This window comes from Mchenga conophoros, linkage group LG23, assembly GCF_057382185.1.
Source record: "Mchenga conophoros isolate Kocher_MC1m ecotype Shallow Benthic linkage group LG23, M_conophoros_male_GT1.1, whole genome shotgun sequence".
In the NCBI taxonomy this organism is placed as follows: domain Eukaryota; kingdom Metazoa; phylum Chordata; class Actinopteri; order Cichliformes; family Cichlidae; genus Mchenga; species Mchenga conophoros.
The window spans coordinates 51,189,401-51,213,654 of record NC_140547.1 but is presented as its reverse complement, the minus strand read 5'-3'; the positions used below and the strand labels follow the sequence as shown (position 1 = coordinate 51,213,654).

The window sequence follows — 24,254 nt, the reverse complement described above, 5'->3', positions numbered from 1 at the left end:
TTTCATTGTTTTAAGCTTTTTGTTGACTTTGAAGTGCTTAAGTTGATATTTTTGAACATTTAATTTGTTCGATTATTGTCGAGTCGATAAAACTGTCAAACGCACAGCTGCTTCCAGCACGGCCGGAGGAGAGGTGGCCGAGCAGACGCACAACACACACAGCTCACAGGTTTGCATTTCTATATATTGCAGATGTTGCAGAAATTGAGAGTAAAGAACTCAGAGATCCAGCGCTGTCTCCTGCCCCTTATTTATACACCACAACACAACGACAGGCGTAACTCACACAAACGGGTAACATGAGGCTCAGATGCTTTGGACGTGTTCACATATACTGGACACAGAATGATGAAGATGGAGCTGCAGGAAGGAGGAAAAGAGGAAAAACACAGAAAAGATTCACAGATGTGGTGAAAAAGGACACGACAGCTTCTGTTTGTTAGTTTGGTTTTTCTTTATTTGGTAAAGATTCAGAAATAAAGAGAAGATCACATGTTTGAATATTATATTAACGTTCTGTAATTACAACAAGTTGTAAAATCTTTCCAGAGTGAGACAGAGACTGTGCAGAGACTGTAGAAGGACAGAGCAGCAGCAGAGCAGTCCAGATACACTGATGATCCTCTGTCAGATCCAGAGGGACACACAGGGGTGATGCTGGACTCTACATTGTGTCTGACAGTGGAGCTGTTCTCAGAGCAGTTCACTCTGCAGCACTGACAGTCATCTGCACTTCATTCCTCTGTCAGTCACTGCTGGATGAAGCTCTCTCTCTCAGCACACACACCGTCCTGTTTACCATCATCACCTCCACCTGCAGAGAGAAGGAGGAAGAGCAGAGGAGATAAACGAGTGTTTCCAGAGACTCTTCATCAGCTGTCAGTCAGTGATGCAGCACATCCAGTATAAAGAGCAGCAGGGACGTCAGTGCTGGGACTGTACTAGGACTCATTGTTGCTTCACTTTTTCTAATCTTTGGATTTTTATTGAAGTTGCTGAAAATGTTTTTCCCTCCTAGTTTGAGTTTGGACTTTCATTCATTAGAAGAACCTTGGTGTGTCCACTCTGAGCTCTGTAGGAACCCCAACAACAAGCCCAACAATCCAGATGGACGGTTCCAGCTGTTAACTGGAGGAATTCCATCCAAACATCTGCTCTCACTAAATTCTTCCTCACCTACAGACTGTGTTCTTCACTGCTTTAAACTTGGAAATCAATGCAGTCATTGGTCTGCGTGCTGCTTTGTTCAGAGAGCTGATTGGCTGTTGACAGTGTTTGATCAGAGCGTGTCAGCCGTTACTATGGTGACCATAAAGGTGAGAAACAGGAAGTGTTTGTGTCCAATCCTGAAGCCTGTCACCGTTCTCCTCTCACAGCTTCACTGAGAAGCTGCAGCTTTACAGGAAACACTGGATCTTTGTTTCATACTGACTGTGTTTAGTACAATACTGCTGACAGCACCACCCACTCACTCCATCACTCTACTTACTCCAGAGTCTCCAGTCTGTAGTCTGGACTCTGCTGAAGATCAGACAGCTGCTTCACATCTGGATCCTTCAGGTTGTTTCCACACAGGTTCAGCTGTCTCAGATGGGAGGGGTTGGACTTCAGTGCTGCTGCCAGATAATCACAGCTGATCTTTGACAAACCACAGACACTCAATCTGTATAAAGAATGAAAGATGTAAGTTTATTAGACAAAGTGCTTGAAATCATTCAGTGTTTCATCATCTGTTCAGAGCTGAAGAAGGTTCAGAATGTAGAAGTTTAGAAAATGGAAACTCCAAACAGCTGAAGCCAACAGGAAGCAGCTTCAAACAGGAAACTGTGCAGAGTTTCAGACTATATGTCCTGATGCAGCCAGTTGGATTTTGGAGATTTGAATCTCTGTTCTGTGACTAAGTCCTTGAATCATTTCTTCCAGTTGGTCCAACAAGACAGACTAAGTATTGGACATGTGTTGTGGCTCCATCAGGGGAGCTTCTAAATGTGATGTGATGGCCCCTCTGGGTCTGTCAGGTCACAGCACTGAAGAGAGCTCAAACTGGGCACACAGCTGTTCCAGTCTGGACCAAAGACTCTATACTGGGACTGAGGGACTGCTTTGACTGCACCCACTGGGACTTTTTAAAGGCTCATGTTCTCACTTAGATCATCGATTTCTACTGACATTTCTTTCTGGGAAAAATGGGGATTACTTTGCAAACAGGAAGTATTTTCCCCAATAAGCAGCCCTGGATTAGTAAATCACTCCAACATGTTCTCAGGCAGAAGAAGCTGTCTTGTCATGAGGGAGAGAAGAAAAAGATTGAGGCACAGAAACCTGTTGAAAGAGAGATAAAGCAGCTAAAATCAGGTGTAAAAGTAAAGCAGAGGATGAGCTGAATAAAGGACACTCAAGGCTGGCTTGGAAAGGAATGAAGTCCATGGTGGGGATGCAGGACAAGGAGCAAAGATGAATGTGATGCTGAATCAGCAGAAGACTTGGACTCATTTGATTCCAGCTTTGATATCATTGATTTCAATGAAGAGCTTTGTGATTGTAGCAAAGGGCTGGTAGCTCTGAGAGTCCCACTGATGAGGTGTTTGTGTGGAAATCTCTTAGTGGGACCAAAGAGAGAAAAAGCCCTGGTCCTGATGCTGTGGGAGGGAAATGATTGAAGTGTGCTGTGAGGAACTGACTGGGAGATTTTCACACATTTTCCAGTCCTCCTTGGAACAACAGGAAGTTCCCAGCATATGGAAACAAAGGTTAAGTGTCCTATGGCACTCAGTGATGATGGTGCTGTGGCCCCACCACCTCCACCTCTTTGTAAAGGAACTAACTGTAATCTGAAGCTTCAAATGGAACTAAGACTTCCTCCACTAGGTGGCAGTGTCTGATGAGAAAGTGTTAGTGGAGCTGGCCTGGAGTCAGAAACAGGAAGATGCAGGATTTGAGCTGAAATGGGCAAAAGTGGTTAGCACTAGTGCCTTAGAGCAAGAAGGTTGTAGGTTGAAGCTTGTTGGTCAGCTGGGCCTTTCTGTGGAGGTTGGATGTTCTCCCACAGTCCAATGAAATGCTGCTTAGGTTCATTGGTGCTTCTACATTGGCTGTAGGTGTGGATGTGAGGGAGTGCTTCTCTGTCGCTCTCTGTTGGCCCTGTGATGGACTGCTCACCTGTGCAGGTGGACCACGCCTCTTGCCCTATGACAGCTAGGGCACAGGCTGCAGCCCTGTGAGCCTAAGCTGAATAAACAGTTAGCAAAAATGATCCATAGATGGCCTGAAATCCCCCAGTTAGCAGTTTGGTAGATAGCTATGACATGCTAATCCCATCCAGCAGCTGTATTCTACCTGTAAGCTGATCCCTGCTGAGCCAAAGCACTTTTTCATATGCAAATTACAACCTTTAATAGAAACCTATTGGTCAGCATCTTATTAGCCTGCTGTTAGCTTCATTCCACAGAAAACTGAGAGAAACTAACAGAGTTGATAAAGAATAAAGAGAAATGTGCTGATTTAAAGCCTTTGAAGTGCTTCAGATGATCTCTGTCCACTTCTGTCCACTCATTCATTCATGTAAGCTTTCTAATGCAGCTTTGATCTTCACAGTCTGCTTGATGAAACTCATTCTAACCCTGAATGTCAGAGTGTTCCTCCTTCTCTTTCCCATCATTCATGCTGGCAGTGGAGGAGATTTGGATGTTGGACTGTGTTTTGGATGATGTGTGTATGTTTGTGTTGGACTGCTGTCTGTAAAGCAAACGCACATTTTGCTTTGGATTTCAGTGTCACACAGACTTTAAGGTGCAATGAAGAGTTTGAGAGTTTCACAGTGAATTTTCCAGTGGAGGATTTTTCTTCTTCTTTGAAGGTTTGAAATGTGAACATTGTTCTGCTGCAGTCAATGGACTAAACCAGAGAAGAAGAAAACAGACTTTACCATGAAGATCCTCAGTGTGGATCAGTATAATATCAGCCTGATGTCTGCAGTTTAGTGTCAGCACAACTTTCACATCATATTCATCTCAGCACAACTAAAACATGCTGACTGACCTCAGAGTTTCAAGTTTACATCCTGGACTCTCCAGGAAACCACACAGATGCTTCACTCCTGGATCCTGCAGCTTGTTGTTTTTGAACAGGTTCAGCTGTCTCAGATGGGAGGGGTTGGACTTCAGTGCTGCTGCCAGATAATCACAGCTGATCTTTGACAAACCACAGTTCCACAATCTGTATAAAGAATGAAAGATGTAAGTTTATTAGACAAAGTGCTTGAAATCATTCAGTGTTTCATCATCTGTTCAGAGCTGAAGAAGGTTCAGAATGTAGAAGTTTAGAAAATGGAAACTCCAAACAGCTGAAGCCAACAGGAAGCAGCTTCAAACAAACACAACAAGAGAAAAAACTCTGAATGTTTCACATTAAAGTCGTACATTTCTCATAAAAACAGGACAAAGACTTGAAAAAGTCGTGTTTTTCCTTCCAGGAACCACATGGCTTCACTTTTAAAGGTGAAGTGTGACAGAAATGGACATATTTGAAGTCCAACACCTTTTTCCAGTCCCATTATTAAAGCCGACAAACTACAAGCTCATTTTCATTCCAACAAGTCATCTTCTGACCTGGACTAACAACACTGGTCTCTATGTGCAGCTGGCTGTGAGACCAGTGCTCAGGGAGCGTCTACAAAGTGCAACACTGAAAGAACATCACACACTCATTTGCTTCCAGCACTTTCACACAAACATCTACTGTCATTATTGTCACCAAACTCTGTGGATCCTTTATTGCAAATTCAAATGGGATCAAATGGTCAGACAAAAGAGGGTTATGAGGAAATATGATGAAATGTTGTGTATTAGCAGCAACTTATTGAATCATTTTCCTCAGAAACCAAACAAAATGATTGACAAACATGTTTTTACAAACTCAGTGTTGGACTTGGATCAGCAGGATAAGCTGATGTTTAAAGGCATTCGAGTCTCGCTGTATGAGAGTCCAGTTCTTACTCAATATTTATGGATGAATGAAACAGAGACTGCAGCAAACAGAGACTGCAGCGTGTTGTGCGCTCTGCTGAGAAGGTGATTGGCTGCAGACTCCCATCTTTGCAGGACCTGTACACCTCCAGGACATTGCGGCGTGCAGCTCGGATCTCAGCTGACCCTTCTCACCCTGGACACAGTCTGTTTGACCTGCTCCCCTCAGGCAGGAGGCTCCGGTCCATTCGCACCAGAACCTCTCGCCATAAGAACAGTTTCTTCCCCTCTGCTGTTGGACTCATGAACAATAACCGTATGACTGTTCCCACCACTAACACATGACCCTACGCTGTGTTCACTGCATCATTCCATGTTTGGCACTGATCACCACCTGCACTCATGTATATATCTTTCAACGTAGCACTCTTAATTCTTATTCTCATGTATATATCTCATGTATATCTCATGCACATATCTTCCCACGTAGCACTTTTAATTCTTATCCCTACTTTTATTTTTTTCCATGTCTATTTAAGTGCTATTTATGACACTATGTTTGCAATGAAGCACCGCAGCAATTTCCTAATGTTGTAAACCTGCTCAACATTTGGCAATAAACCCCATTCTGATTCTGATTCTGATTCTGATGATGTTCTTTCAGTGTTGCACTTTGTAGACGCTCCCTGAGCCTCACAGCCAGCTGCACATGGACCAGCTGACACTACCCAGCATTAGAGGCGGCTGTAAAAAATTCATGTTCCCATTTAAATGGTTTTAATTTGAATAAAACGATGTTGATTCATTCAATCCTGAATCGATGTTTAATATAAATGTATTTTGCCAGAATCTCAGGTTAAAGCTCACAAACTATTTCAACAAGCAGCAAACAGCTAAAACAGTAAATGAGAGCAGCTAAACACACAAAGATGGAAACACAGAGCGTGGATCGTTCACTCGACGGCACGTACACGGACACGCCGTCGGGGCTGAAAGTGGACAGCTCACAGATCCCGAAGCTGCAGGTTTCATCTGTCTCCAACCAAAACTGAGTGAAGCAGCAGCAAAAGAAGATCCAAACTCTGCTTCACGTTTGATCAATATGCTCATGAATTCTCTCTGACTTTGGCTGTTCCTGCCTGCACAGCTCTCTCTCTCTCAGTGTACTCCAAGAACAGCTTCAAACATCTGTTTCTGCATCATTCACTGTTTATTAGCCACCAGTCTGCTGTTGTGTTCAGTGCTGTCGGCCTCTGACAGTAAAGCCTCATTTCTGCTGTTCCATGGAAACTTTTTAAAATGATGACAGATTACAAACTCTCAGCTGTGTCTGTAATCAAACCTCTGTAACTTTGCTTCACTTCAGCAGCATCAGCTCATGTTCACATGTTGCTTCATGGTTTGCTTCAGTTTTTGATCGACTGCAGAAGATTTTGAAGGTTATCTGCTATAAAAAGCCAGAAGAGGAAAATCTGCTTCATGTGTTTCTGTTTGATCCTCAGTGACTTTGACACAAAGGCCTCTGCTGTGATGATCACACCTCTGATCAAGTCTCACAGTGTCACAACTGATAAATGATCAGAGTTAGAATATTTCTGACTGTCTGCTGTGTGCCGTGACCTTTGACCTGCTAAAGACCGTCAGCTGTGGATTATTCATTGTTGTGTCTGATACTTAGAACTGTGAGGAAGAAGCTACACAGTTAATCAGGGTCCCCTCTCTCTGAATCAGGAAAGGTGGGCAGGCCGCGTGTGGGCCGCGGGCCATACGTTGAGTATCACTGTTTGAAATGTGAACATTGTTCTGCTGCAGTCAATGGACTAAACCAGAGAAGAAGAAAACAGACTTTACCATGAAGATCCTCAGTGTGGATCAGTATAATATCAGCCTGATGTCTGCAGTTTAGTGTCAGCACAACTTTCACATCATATTCATCTCAGCACAACTAAAACATGCTGACTGACCTCAGAGTTTCAAGTTTACATCCTGGACTCTCCAGGAAACCACACAGATGCTTCACTCCTGAATCCTGCAGGTTGTTTCCCCACAGGTCCAGCTGTCTCAGATGGGAGGGGTTGGACTTCAGTGCTGCTGCCAGATAATCACAGCTGATCTCTGACAAACCACAGCTCTTCAATCTGTATAAAGAATGAAAGATGTAAGTTTATTAGACAAAGTGCTTGAAATCATTCAGTGTTTCATCATCTGTTCAGAGCTGAAGAAGGTTCAGAATGTAGAAGTTTAGAAAATGGAAACTCCAAACAGCTGAAGCCAACAGGAAGCAGCTTCAAACAAACACAACAAGAGAAAAAACTCTGAATGTTTCACATTAAAGTCGTACATTTCTCATAAAAACAGGACAAAGACTTGAAAAAGTCGTGTTTTTCCTTCCAGGAACCACATGGCTTCACTTTTAAAGGTGAAGTGTGAAATGGACATATTTGAAGTCCAACACCTTTTTCCAGTCACATTATTAAAGCAGACAAACTGATGATGACATCTCTGGGGTCTGATTAATAGAAAAAAAATGTCTTTGAGACCTTTTGTAACTGACAAACTCTTCATCTGCTAACAACACTGAGTTGAATCTCCATGGCTGATAGTTGGAGCAGGCATCAGGAATACACATTGAAAAAACAAGAGGAGAAATCACCAGAGTCTTATAATCACATTCTGTAACTAAAGGGAGACGTTTTTCTATACAAATATATGTTTTATGGACATTAGAAAAAAAAGAGTATTGATGTGAAGCAGGATTATGAAATCTCCATACATCAGCCAGCCCATAATTATCAAGAAAGCTCTGAATGACGCATGCTGAGTTTGGACTAAGTGTACTTTTGTGTGAACTGTGGTCCATAGCAGATAATGAGCAGTTTAGGTCTCCCTCAAAGATGATATTGTGTGATGACATATTGGGGAGCCGCGCAAAGACATTAGTGAAAAATCTGTGATCGTCCCAATTAGAGGCGTAGATATTTGCTAAGATCAAATGAAAACCATAAACTATGTTTTCTGCACTTAAAATCCTGTAATTTTCTCATAAATCGACAGTGCGGCTTATGGATGAATTCTGGTTGTGCTTACTGACCTCGAACCGATTTTATGTGCTACACGGCGCTCAGAAACCTTTCAAAAGATGTTGTGGTACGACTTTGCTCAGCTACGAGGCCGCACCGCTTGATGGATTGTTGGAGCATTACAGCTACGAGGAGCCTCGCGGAGTGATACGTACTCTGCTTCAACGTAATATTACTGTATTGAGTGTGTATAAGGACCATAAATGGCACCTGTAAGAGACACGGTTACAAAGAGGATTTCAAACTCCAGGCTGTCAGTCACGCAGTAGAACCTGGGAACAGAGCAGCTGCTTGTTATTATGCTCAGCGTCTGTTTACATTTTGACTGCACGATTGTGAGCTTTTTGTTATGCACAAAAACAACATTGTTTTCTTTTATTTATGGAGCATTATTATTTAATAAATGCTGATCATTTATTTCTGAGTAATTGTTTCATGTACATCTACGCTGTATGTTAATAAATGTGCCTGTGTGAGATTTGGGACACAGCTTTGACTAAGAACTCTCTTTTTGTTCGTACTTTCTGGCTTCAAAAATATCGAGATATATATCGTATATCGCCATCCAGCTAAAGAATATCGAGATATGAACTTTGGGTCATATCGCCCAGTCGTAATATTGCAATAGGTTGTCCGTTAAACTCAAGCGGGGCTTGGGCCCTGGCACGGCGTAGCCACACAATCCTGGTAGTAGTGACGCTCGGCTATGACGGCGTGCGGGTTACCAGCTGGCTTTCTCAGGATAGGGCTCCTGTGTGAGCGGTCGACAATAACGTCTTTATCCATACCCAGCACTTCACGTAGTAGCACGGATACGGCCGTGGAGGAGCTCGAGTCCAGGCCCTCTGGGATCCCTATGATGTGGATGTTAGCTCTCCGCTTCCTGCCTTCATCACATTTATCCTTCAGGTCAGACAGCTCCTCCTTCATACTCTCTACTGTAGACTGCAGGGTGGTCACCTCATCGCTCCACATTGACAGCCCATCCTCAGCTTCTTTCACTGTAACCTTTACTCCATCAACTTTGCCGCACGTCGCCGCCATGCTGTTAGCGATCTCATTTCTCAGTCCTTGCACGTCAGCCCTTATATTGTCAAAATCTTCTTTCAATGCATTTCTGACTTCTTCTTTTAACAGCGTACTAATGTCCTCTTTAATGGATTGAAGAAGCTCCAGTTTTAGAGCAGTAGGATCCACATCACGCGCGTCTGTTGAGTCTGCTCTTCAGCGGCCGTAGAGCTGGACGCTGCCCTTTGGCCATCATCGATACTCTCGCCCGAGATCGCACCGGGGCTAAAATATTCACCTGCTCAGCTGTTTTTGATCAGTTTGAGCCTGTGTGGTTTGATCAGGTGGAGGAACGATGTGATGCTATAAAGACATCATCTTGTCCAAATGATGTTGTTCCAACACGTGTTTAAAAAGATTTTAAAGGTTGTCGGTTCCGACATCTTAGCGATTTTTAACAGCAGTCTTAGTTCAGGTGTTGTACAGCCTGTTTTAAACATGCTGTTGTACAGCCTGTACTAAAAACCTGATCTGGATCCTCTGTGCGCTCAAACTTCAGGCCTATTTCAAAGCTTCCCTTCCTGTCGAAGATTTTGTAAAAGATTATATTTGTTCAGCTGCAATCTGTTGTAAAGGTTTCAGTCTAGTTTTAAAGCTCTTCACAGCACTGAAACTGCACTTTGGAAAGTTCTTAATGATCTTTTATCAGCCACTGATCAGGAGACTCAGCTGTGCTTTTGGATCTGACCGCTGCCTTGACCACAGCATCTTGACCTCACCATTGGAGCATGGCGGCATCAAGGGCGCTCTATTAGACTGGTTCAGCTCTTTTATTAAATCGCATTATTACATTTGGGGCTTATATTTGACGGCAATTTGAAAAACAGCTGAGCTCAGTTGTACAGCGGTCTTTCTTCAAACTGAGGCTTTTATCTAAGGTGAGATCATTTCTATCTTTTAAAAACCTTGAACGGGCGATCCACGTTTTCATGACGTCCCAGCTGGATTATTGTAACTCCTTATATGTTGGAGTTAGTGGGACCTGCCTGGCAAGACTGCAGCTGGTCCAGAAAGCTGCAGCTCGTCTTCTGACACAAGCTCAAAGACATTTATCGTCCCAACAACCACATATACGCTGGTCCCTCGCTGTAACACAGTTCACCTTTGGCGGCCTCGCTGTTTCGCTGATCTTTTTTGTGCAATTTTGCATGTTTTTGTTTTTTACAGCGCATTGTGTTCTGTGTCCTGATTGGCTGTAGACCATTGTCAGCCAATCTCGTGCCGTGTCTCCTGTACAGTACAGAATGTGTTCAAATTTACAGCAGTGTGACTCTGCAGTGCTGCACTGTATGTTTGTACGTTTTGTCCCAACAAACAACAATGATGACGAGACGTTTTGCACCTGTGGTAGCAGCCAAAGGCAGAGGAAGATGCTGACCATCATAGTTTCAACAAGGAGGCAAAAAGGTTGTAACTGTCCACAACAAGAACATCGTAAGGATGGAGTCAGCTTTGGCTTTGTGGCTCAGTGACCGCAGGAAAAAGAACATCGTGCTGGACACCAACATTATCTGCAGAAAAACTCAAAAGCTTTATGAAACTTTACCTGACAGCGAGGAGCCCAGGCCATGGACGAGTGCTCCTCACACAGAACCAAGCTCATTTAATGCCAGCAAAGGCTGATTTGACACGTTTCAGAAACACTTTGCTTTCATTCTTTAATAATGAACTTATTTTTCTATGAAGGTTTGAACTTTGTTTAAACAAGAGAGAAAAGTGTGAAAATGTTCATGCCTGTCTGAGAAAAGTGTAGAAAGTGTGCAGTGAGGGTTTAACTGCCTTAAAACTTCTATAATAATTGTAAAACATAAAGCTGCTACTTCATTCTGAGACTTATTTTTAGAACGTAACTCGATAAACGAGCGACCGCAGTACTGTATTGTGTTTATTTTGAAAACTCTCAACAGGATCTTCAGATTTATTTTGAAAGCTTTATCTGGAAAACATACAAACACATAAGCAGGAAACAAAGAGCGTGATATGAAACGATAGACGTTTTCATATGGTCATCATATATACATCGTTCTATCGAACAGCCCCAGCTCCTGCTGTCAGTCTCTGTAAATCTGCTCTGAAAACACATTTGTATTCACTGGCTTTTAATACAGCATGAGAGTTATTTGATATTTGATGTGTGATATTAATATTAGGAGTTATTTTAATAGTTATTTTGGATTCTTGTACAGCACTGTGGTCAACGCTGCTGTTGTAATTAATGTGCTATAAACACATAAACAATCTGCAGTTAAACATCCAAAACTAAAGATGTGATCGCTGCCTTTAGAAAATGTGCTGATGCACAAGATATCAGCTCCATTAAGGTGGAATGTGGCCGTGTTAGAAACATGTTGGAAGAAGTTTGAAGCTGAAACTGTGAAGCTGAGAGTGAAAGAGCTCCAGCGTCTGTCACAGGAAACTTTCTTATTTCCACACTGATGAAAGCATCAAGCTTTGATTTCCTGCTGCTTTTATTGAGTCACACTGTGAAACTGAGCCACAGCTGAACCAGCATCCCTGTACAGCAGACACTTACAGCGCATGGCTGCTTCCATTGGACCCTCTGCACAGAGCTTCAGTTTCCTCTTCTGGTCCCAAAGTGCAGAACAACAAGGTTTCAAACAGCTTCGTTCCAGCAGCATCAGCCACAGACATGCATAGAGAATCCTTTGGTTGTGTTGTGTGTTTGCATATCTGCTGTCTGTGTTGCTTTGTGAGGATGGATCATCTCCTGCAGCTCCAGATAAACAAGCTGGACCTGAACCTGGTAGCTTCACTTAGAAGACACTTGTGACGGGAACGTGTGAGAAGTTTTTGCAGACAAGTTTGGATTTAGAGTGTGGGACGAGCTCTCCACAGTCTTTGTGGAGATCCACATTCTGCATACTGCCTGTGAGAAGCTGCAGACATTTGTCCTCCAAATCCACTGAGCAGCTGCTCGTGGTGGTATTAGCTTCATGTGTGCGTGTTAGCATGAAGCCTCGGTCACACTCTGCTGTGGACACGGTCACGGACAGCTGGACGCCTGATGGACGAGTCGTCCTTCCTGTTAAACTTCTTTGAGCATGAGAATAGCATGAGAAGCTCAGTGGACACTGTTCAGGGTTTTAACTCTCGCTTTCTGATGGGTTTAGATTTTATTATTGTCATTTGTATTAGGAAATATTTAACTATATATTCTTAGAGGTGTATAATCAATTGTGTAGTGATAGGATGTGTGATCTTTAGCAGGCTGCAGGGGCTTGGTGTGTATTCCACACTGGAATGCACACCCACATCCTGGGAGCACGAGAGAGGTCGTACCTTCTCTTATTGTTTTATGGTAGGATTAACGTAGCTACGTCTGTTCTAGTCTAAGTGCTTTTTGTTTAGATGAACTGCTGGACTTCCTCACCATGTTATCTAGGGTGAACCATCTAGGGTGAAGGGGGGTCTACCCTCTTCCTGACCAAGGATGTTATATGACCCTTTGATCAGCAGTACCACACACACACACACAGTATTCTTTGTTCACATGTATACCTATGTGAGATGCTATATGTTAATGACCCTATGCATATTCATGTAACCACAATAAAAGGAGTGCTATGGGGAGCCTGGCTGAGAGTCTGATGGTGGTCAAGTGGTGGAACGACGCTTGGCTCCAGCCAGGTCTCCCTCATGCATGAGTAAACCAGAGAATTTTGGTGCCTTGTGTCTTGCTTTTTGCTGCGTAGCAGATTGTCCTTAACGTTCCAGTGGATAGGTTCAAACTACAAACCTATCATTAATTGGTCCTTCGAGAGCCGGATCCCTGGAGTCGACATTCACCGAGGGGAAAAGAGACACGCCGACAGACTGACGTCAGCCAGGACTTATAGAGGTCCTGCAGCAAAGTCCCGAGGCGTGAGAATTCGTCATCGAGCCGGTGGATTAGCCGTCTGTTTTTTCTCCTCGATGGATGACGATTGACGGGATTCGGGACTGATGCTACTCGCAATAAGCAACACCAAGTAGGTATGTGAAAAATCTAAGCCACTGTGTGAGGCTGAGTTGTAAAGTCTTTATCACTGTGTGCGATAAAGCGTGTAGTCACTGTGTGCGACTATTCTTTGCCGCTGTGTGCAGCAAAGCGCGCATCCACTGTGTGAGGTTGCGTTGAAAGTCTTTATCACTGTGTGCGATAAAGCGCGTGATCACTGCTATGTAAGTCTTTGCCACTGTGTGCGACAAAGCACGCAGTCACTGTGTGAGACTGCGTTGAGACAATAGGCCTAATTTTTGTTGTTTGTGTGTGAGGATATTTTTTGTTGTTGTTGTTGTTGTTGTGTGAGTGTGTGCGGAGCAGAACACGTGGTCTGTGACGTCGGCAGCTGTTGTTGTTATTATGGGTTCCCAAGCAACCAAGAGTGTGTCAGAGGGTGACGAGAAGTTTATGGTGAAATTCGCTCCCGGTAGCGCAAAGTATTTAGGACATTGGCGCAAGAAATATGATTTTGAAGGTAAATTGGTTGTAGGACAATGTCAAATGTTAGTAGACCAGTTGACAGTGAAAGCAGCTTGTGCGACAGGGAAATTGAAACAGGAGAGAGAGTTACAAGTGGCGTCCGCTAAATTGTGGTTAGAACAGGCGCAGAAGAGACAGGAGGCAGTGACTATATATACTGACAGTCAGTATGCATATGCTACACTTCATTTCTTTGCCGCTCAGTGGTCAAGACGAGGCATGACGACATCAACAGGTAAACCTGTGGAGCATGCGACATTGTTGCAGGCCCTGTTGAAAGCAGTCTTACTGCCTAGTAAAGTTGCGGTTTGTAAATGTGCAGCACACACACGTGGCACTGACCCCATTGTACTAGGCAACGCCTTTGCAGATAAAATTGCAAAGGAAGCGGCCCTTGGAACACATGGGGTTCATGTTCTGGCGTCACAGGAGCAAACTACGCCCATCACACATGATGTGTTAGCAGACATGCAGTCACACTCACCTCCAGCTGAGAAGCAGCTGTGGCTCACTAAAGGAGCAAGCCTGCGAGGTGATGTCTACTATCTTTGTGATAAACCTATATTGCCTAAGAACCTATATAGGACTGCTGCAAGTTTGAGCCACGGGCTCTGCCATGTCTCGACAGCTGGGATGGTGGCAGCAGTCGAACGGCAGTTTTTCACACTGGGATTCAATGCTTATTCAAAACATTTTTGTAAAGCATGTTTAATATGTTGTAAACATAATGCTCAGGGAAACCTCAGACCTAGGAGAGGAAAGTTTCCCAGACCCAGCTACCCATTTGAAGTAATCCATATGGATTTCATTGAGTTGTCTAACTGTAACACCTACAGGTACTGCCTGGTGATTGTGTGCCCGTTCTCAAAGTGGGTAGAAGTTGTCCCCACTAAGAAAGCAGATGCTATTTCAGTGGCTAAAGTGATATGCAAAAATGTGATCCCAGAGCATGGGATCCCCCAGACTATTTACAGTGACAATGGTCCTCATTTTGTGAATGAAGTAATTGAGAAAATGTCACAACATCTGGGGATAACGCTGAAAAACCATTGCTCATATCACCCACAAAGTGCAGGGCTGGTTGAAAGGACTAATGGCACAGTAAAGCTGAGACTCAGGAAAACAATGGAGGAAACAGGCAGAACATGGGTAGACTGCATTGAGCTAGTGAAAATGTATATGAGAATCACGCCAACTGATAATGGCCTAACGCCTTTTGAAATAATATATGGCAGGCCATTTAGAGTTCCAGTGTTTTGTAATGATAATGATAAAGCAGAAGAAGAAAACACACTAGCAGACTGGATGATTAAAATGCTGAAAAGCAAAGAAGTCATGAGTGCAAATAATCTGCCAGATGATTCTGTTTCTGTACAGGAAGAACGTCTGAAGTCAGGGGACTGGGTACTGATAAAGGTCATAAAGAGGAAGTGCTGGTCGAAGCCACGGTGGGACGGACCATACCAGGCTCTGCTGACAACACCAACTGCTGTGAAGATTGCAGAACGACCCACCTGGATACACCAAAGCCACTGCAAAAAGGTGACACACATCCAGGCCAGCTCGGAGTAAGTGGCAGGAAGACCGGGTACAAAGGGGGGGAAAGCCTCTAGGGCCCTTCGTCTCAATCCGGTGAAGAAACCAACTGAGCCACAGGTACTCATCAGAATGGCTGGTAAAGTGTTGTCTACCCTGCTGGGTGTAATGGCTTTGATGTCATCATGGTCAGCTGTGGAGACCCTGTATGTCCAAGGAAACCACACCCAATACCCTCATGGCTATTCTACAAACTTTTGGTGGCAGTTTATGAATACAACTGCTCACTTGAACAATAGGACGGACTGCTATGTGTGTGCTCATATGCCGTTATCCGCATATACATCTGGACTGTGGCCGTACAGCATACCAGAGGACAGGAGTTGGTGTCTGTTGGGCTTAGCAACTCATCCTGGCAACAGAGTCCTCTGGTCCCAGGCCAACTATAGTACACCTCTGAACATCACCTGGAGTAAGTCGCCACTTATAGATGTGAATTGTTCTGAGCAAACTGACTTATTGGCCTGGCCTCAAGTGTCAGACCCACTGCCAGACATAATATTGCTGAACAAGCTGAATACAGCTCAACTGCCGTTGTGTGTGATGAACAATGGATCACTGTCAGTGGGGGAGCTGCCGCTTCGTTTATGTGGATACATATACACCTACTGCCCTCCAGAGAATGAGAGCAGGTGTATGAAATGCTTGACCAGTGCAAAGTGAGCTGAGAACTTGACATTAAGGAGGACTGAATGCAAGTCCAACCGGGCTTACAGGATACCAGTAAAAGCAAAGAGTCAGAAGTGGACAGGATGTGCAAGGATGGTGCCGAGCAGTAAAGGAACAAGAGTTTTGGCTGATTGGTATTTCTTGTGTGGACATAAAGCCTATCTATCACTCCCTGAGGGATGGGGAGGATTGTGTGCCGTGGTGAAGTTATCGGATCATGTCTTCTTCATGGACAGAGTTGAACATCACCCTAGCAACCGACGGAAGCGTGAGGTGAATATAGCCTCACCTAACTCTTTTGGAGTGACAGTAGACACTGGAGTGCCACGAGAATTCCGCATTTGGAGTGGAGGAGCTAAATTCTTCCAAAGTTTGATCCCAAACATCGGAGTTGCAGAGGTGCGGGATCATGTGGAGATCAACCGATATGCCTTACTGCGACACATTAATCTCACTAAGACTCTGGGAACAGCCTTAGCGGAGGAGCAAAAGGCCATCAGAACGATGGTACTGCAGAACAGGCTGACCCTAGACTTGATAACAGCATCACAAGGAGTGTGTAAGCTGATTGGAGAGACATGTTGTACGTTTATTCCGGATGGATATACGACTGGAGGAGACATCTATGAGGCACTGCAGAACTTAACTGCTCTGCAGAAATATGTGGCGGACCACACATCAGGAGGAGACACGTCACAAGGCTGGATAGCCTGGTTGACATCTGGACCATGGTGGAATATGTTTCTAAAGTTTTTGACTCCCATTCTTACATTATTGGCTTTGCTTTGCTTGTTTACAGGTTGCATCTTGCCATGTGTAAGATCGATGGTGAATAAAATGATTGCTAACACCTTTACCAATTTCATACTGTTGCAGCAGAGTGACATGGATGCTAAGGCTAATATGTGTGTATGAAATGAAGCCTGCACTGAAAATGTTGACAAGTGGTGTAGAGCTGAAGATATATATATGCCGTATAGCCTTAAAAAATGACAATACAGGGTGGTGATGATGGGTTTAGATTTTATTATTGTCATTTGTATTAGGAAATATTTAACCATATATTCTTAGAGGTGTATAATCAATTGTGTAGTGATAGGATGTGTGATCTTTAGCAGGCTGCAGGGGCTTGGTGTGTATTCCACACTGGAATGCACACCCACATCCTGGGAGCACGAGAGAGGTCGTACCTTCTCTTATTGTTTTATGGCAGGATTAACGTAGCTACGTCTGTTCTAGTCTAAGTGCTTTTTGTTTAGATGAACTGCTGGACTTCCTCACCATGTTATCTAGGGTGAACCATCTAGGGTGAAGGGGGGTCTACCCTCTTCCTGACCAAGGATGTTATATGACCCTTTGATCAGCAGTACCACACACACACACACACACACACACAGTATTCTTTGTTCACATGTATACCTATGTGAGATGCTATATGTTAATGACCCTATGCATATTCATGTAACCACAATAAAAGGAGTGCTATGGGGAGCCTGGCTGAGAGTCTGATGGTGGTCAAGTGGTGGAACGACGCTTGGCTCCAGCCAGGTCTCCCTCATGCATGAGTAAACCAGAGAACTTTGGTGCCTTGTGTCTTGCTTTTTGCTGCGTAGCAGATTGTCCTTAACGTTCCAGTGGATAGGTTCAAACTACAAACCTATCACTTTCACTTCAGCTTCACCAACAACAGCACAAGCAGAGCAGCCCACTGCCTGCATGGCTGGGACAGCGCCCCCTGGTGACTGTAAACCACTACAACATGTAGACGGCCATCTGCAGGCTGGATGTAGCACCACCGCAGAGACGTGCTGCAGCTCTGTTTAGTTACCCAGCTGACAGCAGAGGCTGTAGTTTACTGTTACCAACATGGAAAACTGAAGCTTCACCAGCTGGAGCTACAGAGCTGGAGAACAAAGGAGACTGAGAGGCCAGAATGATGTGGGAGGAAACATCAAGAGCCTGTTTGAAAGGAGACACATGTGGATGCTGTGCCAGTCTGTGGTCTGTCAGAAGTCAGCTGAGTCACACTGCAAGAAGCTGCAGAATCTCAGAGGAGGAGATTTGGAAGTGTTTGTGGGACAAACTGGACTCAAAGAAAGAAGATGTTTGTGAAGTCTTTGGTGGAGGTGAGCAGTGTGAAGCAGAACACATGCAGATGAATCAGGAGGTCAGCATCAGTGTCTCCTTGTGGTGGACGGTAAAAGAATCAGAGCCAACGCTCCCGTCCACCCTCGGCATGAAGCAGTGCTGTTTCTGAAACAGGAGGACAAGTCCAGAGAAGACAGAGGAAGCAAAGATGAGGGTGGGACAGGACAGCAGGACTTCCTTCACACCTGCAGCTCCATCACACTGCTGTAGCTCCTCTTCATCACACATGTACCTGCAGCCTGTCTTCAAGTCCAGGAGTCACCTCCACACAGTGTAGAAGCCTCCTGTGCAGACCATGGAGTCCAGCCTCTGTCAGGGAAGTCGGCACTAAAGCCTGAAAGACTTCAATCTGTCTCTGCTCCACCCGAGAAAGACCAGCACCGTACTTGTTGTGCATTCAAGGAGGGAACATCAGCGCTGCATCGTGGGAACAACACCGCAGGAACAAAGACACAGCACGGCCGATGAAGGACGAGGACAAAGGAAAGGTGAGTGAGAAGACCTGGTGGTGTGGACGGACCTGCAGGGGCTCCAAGACTGAGGAGCAGAGACGTCCATGTACCAGCTGAGGATGCTGCAGTGATCCAGGGAGCTCGGTCCAATCTGAGGCCGTGTGAACTACGTGGACCACAGTTTCTTCACAGACTTCAGCCACGTGAACATCTGGAGATCCAACAGTGCACGAGCTGTGAGCCATCAGCTGTTTCTCTCATCAGCTGCTGTAATGAGAGCTGCTGGAATCATCTCGAGCAGCAGGAAATCACTGATGTTGTTTCTAACCAAAGATATGGGACTGAGCTCCGCTGAGCTCCTTCTACTTTCATCCAGATAGAAACTGCTACAGTCTGCTGATTATTGCTTTGCCTCCATCACACGAGCTCTTTATCCTGTTCTTCACTCTCATTGGTTCTTTGTCTGCTTGTTTTTACAACAGTAGTCTTCTGATTGGTCAAAGACAATCAGCTGTGACTAAATGTAGCTCCTACAGCAGTGATGGGAATAACTACTGAAGCTAATCCAGTATCAAAGCTCAGGAATCAGCAGCTCCCACCTCGTTTTCTTTCAACAACTATTTTTAGCTGCTGTGTTTTTGTGTTTCTGCAGACCTCAGACATCCTGCTGCTCTGGACAACTTTTTCATTCTTTTGTATCATTATTTTGCTTTTCTTTTATTATTATGTTATATGTATTAATATGTGAAACACTTATTCTTTGTGTTTTTGCTTTGCTCCTGTCAAACTGCTTTAATAAAATCTGCTGCAGTCTAAACTGTGGACGTTCCCTTTTTAACCCTTTGTGAAACAATAAAGGTTTAAATCTGAGTATTCATCTATGTTAGTGTTTAATGGGTCTAATAGGTTGCTTTGGCCTTTCCCAGTAATATCTTCCCTTGCAGTCTGTGGTCCAGGCTTCTAAAACCATCCCAGGTTAACAAGAACTACAATCTAGAGGAGAGCTGCCATAACAGGTGTGACTGATGAGATCTGACCTGCAACGTTACTCAGGTTTGTTTGTATCAGGACAAGCAGGGAAGCCGCCTGGACGTCAAAGTAGTTAGAGCTGGGTGAGTGTCCTCACCCACATCGGCTTCACAACTCTGCATCATCTACTGAGTAAGACTCAGAGCATCAGAGATTAGAAGGTCTACAAAGAGCTGAACCAGACTTCCTGTATAAAGGTTTTAGTTCCACAGATCGACAGTGTCAGCACAACTAAAACGTGGAGACTGACCTCAGAGTTTCAATTTGATGTTGTGGATTCTCCAGAAGAACACACAACTGCTTCACTCCTGAATCCTGCAGCTTGTGGTAGCTCAGGTCCACCTCTCTGGGATACGAAGGGTTGAGCTTCAGCACTGCTTCCAGATAATCACAGCTGATCTCTGACAAATCACAGCCCCTCAATCTGTATAGAGAATGAAAGATGTAAGTTTATTAGACAAAGTGCTTGAAATCATTCAGTGTTTCATCATCTGTTCAGAGCTGAAGAAGGTTCAGAATGTAGAAGTTTAGAAAATGGAAACTCCAAACAGCTGAAGCCAACAGGAAGCAGCTTCAAACAAACACAACAAGAGAAAAAACTCTGAATGTTTCACATTAAAGTCGAACATTTCTAACAAGAGTGTTTTAAAGACAGAGTCATCTTCTGCCCAGTAAAACTTTGGTTTTCCACATGTGAGTGTTAATGATGCACAAAGACTGTGAGTGCAAAGAGGGAGCGAGGAGGATGACAGAGAGATGGTACAGGAGCATCAAGAACCCGGCGAGGAAATGAGCAGAAGGACTTTGGAGCCTGTTGGATTGAAGCTTTCACAGAGACGTGTTTGACTGGACACCACCAGGACAGACTTTTAATCCCAGGATTTGGATGAGCTTTCTGTCTTTATGTTCACAAATGATGCTGTAACTCTGTGAATGTCCTGGAACTGTCAGCAGTGTGGTTACGTCCTTTTGACCTGAGTTTCCACAGCTCTTATAACAGCAGTGTACATTCAGACTGAGACACGCTTCAGTCTGTATGGACCTGTTTCTGTAGCTGCCACCATCATTCTACGGTCGTGTCCAAATTCATGGGCTGCATCCTCCCGAGGACCCGGCCTTTGCGGTCTACGTGGGCTGGGTCCTCAGAAGGTCGGGTAGGCTGGAAATAAACGGCTGGGGAAATTGGACGGTCTAGCCTTCTGATTAGCGTCACCGCTGTCTCGGTGGAGTTTAATAAACTCAGCCGTCTGCTCCTTGCTATCTAAAATCTAACAGGACACTGGCGTAAATTCTCGACCGTCTCATACTTCTGTTTAATCAGTTTTCTGTTTGACGTTTAGTCAGCTCTGTAAAGACCAAGGAGGAACCCACCTGGGGGATTAATAAAGTTTTATTTTATCTAATCTAATAACTTTAATCTCAGCCAAACCGATTTACTCACGAACAAACAAAACACTGAAAAAAGCCAAACAATAACATTTTGAGGTTGTCTAAGTGACTTATATATCACGTTTAACCTGAGTAGCGAAAGTCCGCGGTGATCTGAAAATGATGTGCCGGGAGTTGTGCCGTTCTCGGCGGCTTCAGTGACCCTCGAGCTCCCGGCGAGCTATCGAGCTGGTGGGTAGCAGACGTCTCCGAAAACGTCGAAGCACTTTTGCAAATATGCGGTATCTTGATAAACCGAGCAGATATTTGATGTTTACACAGCTACTTTCTCGCCTGAAAATATGTTAAAAGTTTATTTTGTGACCGAAAAAGATTAGTATGAGTCATTTTAAAACTTAGTAGCGGCCGCCATTGTTGGAAACTGGAGTTTGGCTGGGCCGCGCTATGAATTCTGGGATATGGTAGGCCACGAAGGACACACCCGACCCATCCTTCAAATTCGGGGAAAAGGAGGACGCATTTGTTGGCTGCATTCGGAGGAGTCTACGAATTTGGACAGCCTTCGACGTGTCGCTGTGACGTAATCGGTCTACAAATGCGGCCTCAGGAGGATGCAGCCCATGAATTTGGACACGACCTACATGTTTGTACATCAGCTTATCAAATACTGTCTGCTGTCTTCATTTATTACTCTTCACCTGCTTCACTGTCACTGTGTGGGCGGAGCTGTCTGAGCCCTGCCCACACAGACACAGCTCCTCTCTGGAGCAAAACTTCTGCTTCATCTCCGCCTCTTTTCTTCATCCTCCACCTCTCTTTTCTCTTCTTCGGTGTTCTGCAGCCACAGAGCCTCACAGCCATTAGCACGCCCATACCTGAGCAGCTAGCATTACCCAGCATGCCGTGCAGCAGTGTCAGTTTGTAAATGTGCAAGAATTCCTGCTCCAAACTGTTTCACAGAGTGCTGTGTGCCGTGACCTTTGACCTGCTAAAGACAGTCAGCTGTGGATTATTTATTGTTGTGTCTGATACTTAGAACTGTGAGGAAGAAGCTACACAGTTAATCAGGGTCCCCTCTCTCTGAATCAGGAAAGGTGGGCAGGCCGCGTGTGGGCCGCGGGCCATACGTTGAGTATCACTGTTTGAAATGTGAACATTGTTCTGCTGCAGTCAATGGACTAAACCAGAGAAGAAGAAAACAGACTTTACCATGAAGATCCTCAGTGTGGATCAGTATAATATCAGCCTGATGTCTGCAGTTTAGTGTCAGCACAACTTTCACATCATATTCATCTCAGCACAACTAAAACATGCTGACTGACCTCAGAGTTTCAAATCGACATCGTGGATTCTCCCGAAAACCACACAGATGCTTCACTCCTGAACCCTTCAGGTTGCTGTAGGTTCCACTCAGGTCCACCTCTGTGGGATACGAGGGGTTGGACTTCAGTGCTGCTGCCAGATAATCAAGGCCAATATCTGACAAACCACAGCCCATCAATCTGTATAAAGAATGAAAGATGTAAGTTTATTAGACAAAGAGCTTGAAATCATTCAGTGTTTCATCATCTGTTCAGAGCTGAAGAAGGTTCAGAATGTAGAAGTTTAGAAAATGGAAACTCCAAACAGCTGAAGCCAACAGGAAGCAGCTTCAAACAAACACAACAAGAGAAAAAACTCTGAATGTTTCACATTAAAGTCGTACATTTCTCATAAAAACAGGACAAAGACTTGAAAAAGTCGTGTTTTTCCTTCCAGGAACCACATGGCTTCACTTTTAAAGGTGAAGTGTGAAAGAAATGGACATATTTGAAGTCCAACACCTTTTTCCAGTCACATTATTAAAGCAGACAAACTACAAGCTCATTTTCATTCCAACAAGTCATCTTCTGACCTGGACTAACAACACTGGTCTCTATGTGCAGCTGGCTGTGAGACCAGTGCTCAGGGAGCGTCTACAAAGTGCAACACTGAAAGAACATCACACACTCATTTGCTTCCAGCACTTTCACACAAACATCTACTGTCATTATTGTCACCAAACTCTGTGGATCCTTTATTGCAAATTCAAATGGGATCAAATGGTCAGACAAAAGAGGGTTATGAGGAAATATGATGAAATGTTGTGTATTAGCAGCAAGTTATTGAATCATTTTCCTCAGAAACCAAACAAAATGATTGACAAACATGTTTTTACAAACTCAGTGTTGGACTTGGATCAGCAGGATAAGCTGATGTTTAAAGGCATTTGAGTCTCGCTGTATGAGAGTCCAGTTCTTACTCAATATTAATCAAAGCTCTGTAACTTTGCTTCACTTCAGCAGCATCAGCTCATGTTCACATGTTGATTCATGGTTTTCATGGTTGATTCACCTCATTTTTTAAAAAATGACCTCTGACAGGAAAGTCTCATTTCTGCTGCTCAACACTGAAGAAATGTAAACTTTCAAAACGATGACAAATTGGAAAACACAGAGCTGTGTCTCTTTTTTTTTTTGTGTGTCCCGTTTGGATCTTTAGCCATCAGAATTGTTGTCTTAACGCCAAGAAAGATGCCAAGCGGATTTATTTTACCAAGTGGATCATCATGGCCTTTCCATATTGGTCCATTTGATTGACCTTTATTATAATTATGAATTTATTTTATTTTCGGTTGCTACAAACGGACAGACATGACTGGGGGACAGGACAGGGAGAGAGAATGAAAGAAAGAGAGGGAGAGAAAGAAAACCAAAGGGGAGAAGAGACGGTGAGAAAGGGGGGAAGAAAAAAAGAAAAACAAACAAAACACCTGGATCACCTGTATGGAGAAAAAAAAAACAGAAGAGAAAGCAAACAACATAATAAAAACAGCACCATCACAATAAACTAGCTAGTAGTAGATAACAGTAGATACTAAATAATAAACGATATTGTGCAGCACGCAAGATAGACAGCGCACAATGTGCTTAGAGGAAGCAGCCATAAAGGTGTAGTCCGCGTCTGTGAACACCCGTGTGTACACCTGTGTGCACACCTGTGTGGATCAGCATGCTTGTATTCCAAAGGTTTCTCCATGTAACGATCTGCTAGGGAGTGTGGGGAGCCATAGCCCCGTCCACCAGGGTATGAAGCAGGTATGGAGGAGATCCAGGCCCCAGATATCCAGAGGCCCCAGAGTACAAGGACCCGAGGAGGACCACCAAAAGGGGGGGAAATCGCCAATCGGCCACCAGGAGTGAGCCGGTACATACATGAGCGCCCAGCCCCAGACGACAAGGACCACCAACACACCAACGTCTGAGGGCATCAGCCACCGGCAGGGAGTGTGGTGAGGGGAGATAGGCCTCCGTACTTTGGAGGGCCTGAGATGTACCCAGAGAGGTGGAGTCTAAGA

The 24,254-nt window shown here is 44.3% G+C and overlaps 1 protein-coding gene and 1 pseudogene across 1 annotated transcript; one reads left to right on the top strand and one right to left on the bottom strand.

The window, feature by feature from the left end:
- Window positions 1-448: 448 nt before the first annotated feature.
- LOC146548282 (ribonuclease inhibitor-like) lies at window positions 449-22,376 on the bottom strand. Its single transcript, XM_085265050.1, has 6 exons — window positions 22,201-22,376; window positions 19,740-19,913; window positions 6,929-7,102; window positions 4,039-4,215; window positions 1,490-1,663; window positions 449-814 (listed from the first exon to the last, which is right to left on the bottom strand). Exons 1-6 carry the CDS (start codon window positions 22,374-22,376, stop codon window positions 805-807), a joined length of 885 nt encoding a protein of 294 aa, XP_085121176.1. The 3' UTR covers window positions 449-804.
- Window positions 15,208-16,799, top strand: LOC146548283 (uncharacterized; annotated as a pseudogene).
- Window positions 22,377-24,254: the final 1,878 nt, after the last annotated feature.

Excerpts from the sequence above, each read along its gene's own strand:
- LOC146548282 (XM_085265050.1), bottom strand. The coding sequence starts at position 22,376 with ATGGGCTGTGGTTTGTCAGATATTGGCCTTGATTATCTGGCAGCAGCA. Across the intron at positions 7,103-19,739 it reads CATCAAATTGAAACTCTGAG|ATTGAAGAGCTGTGGTTTGT; the intron begins GTCAGTCTCCAC and ends TTCTTTATACAG. Across the intron at positions 1,664-4,038 it reads TGTAAACTTGAAACTCTGAG|ATTGAGTGTCTGTGGTTTGT; the intron begins GTCAGTCAGCAT and ends TTCTTTATACAG.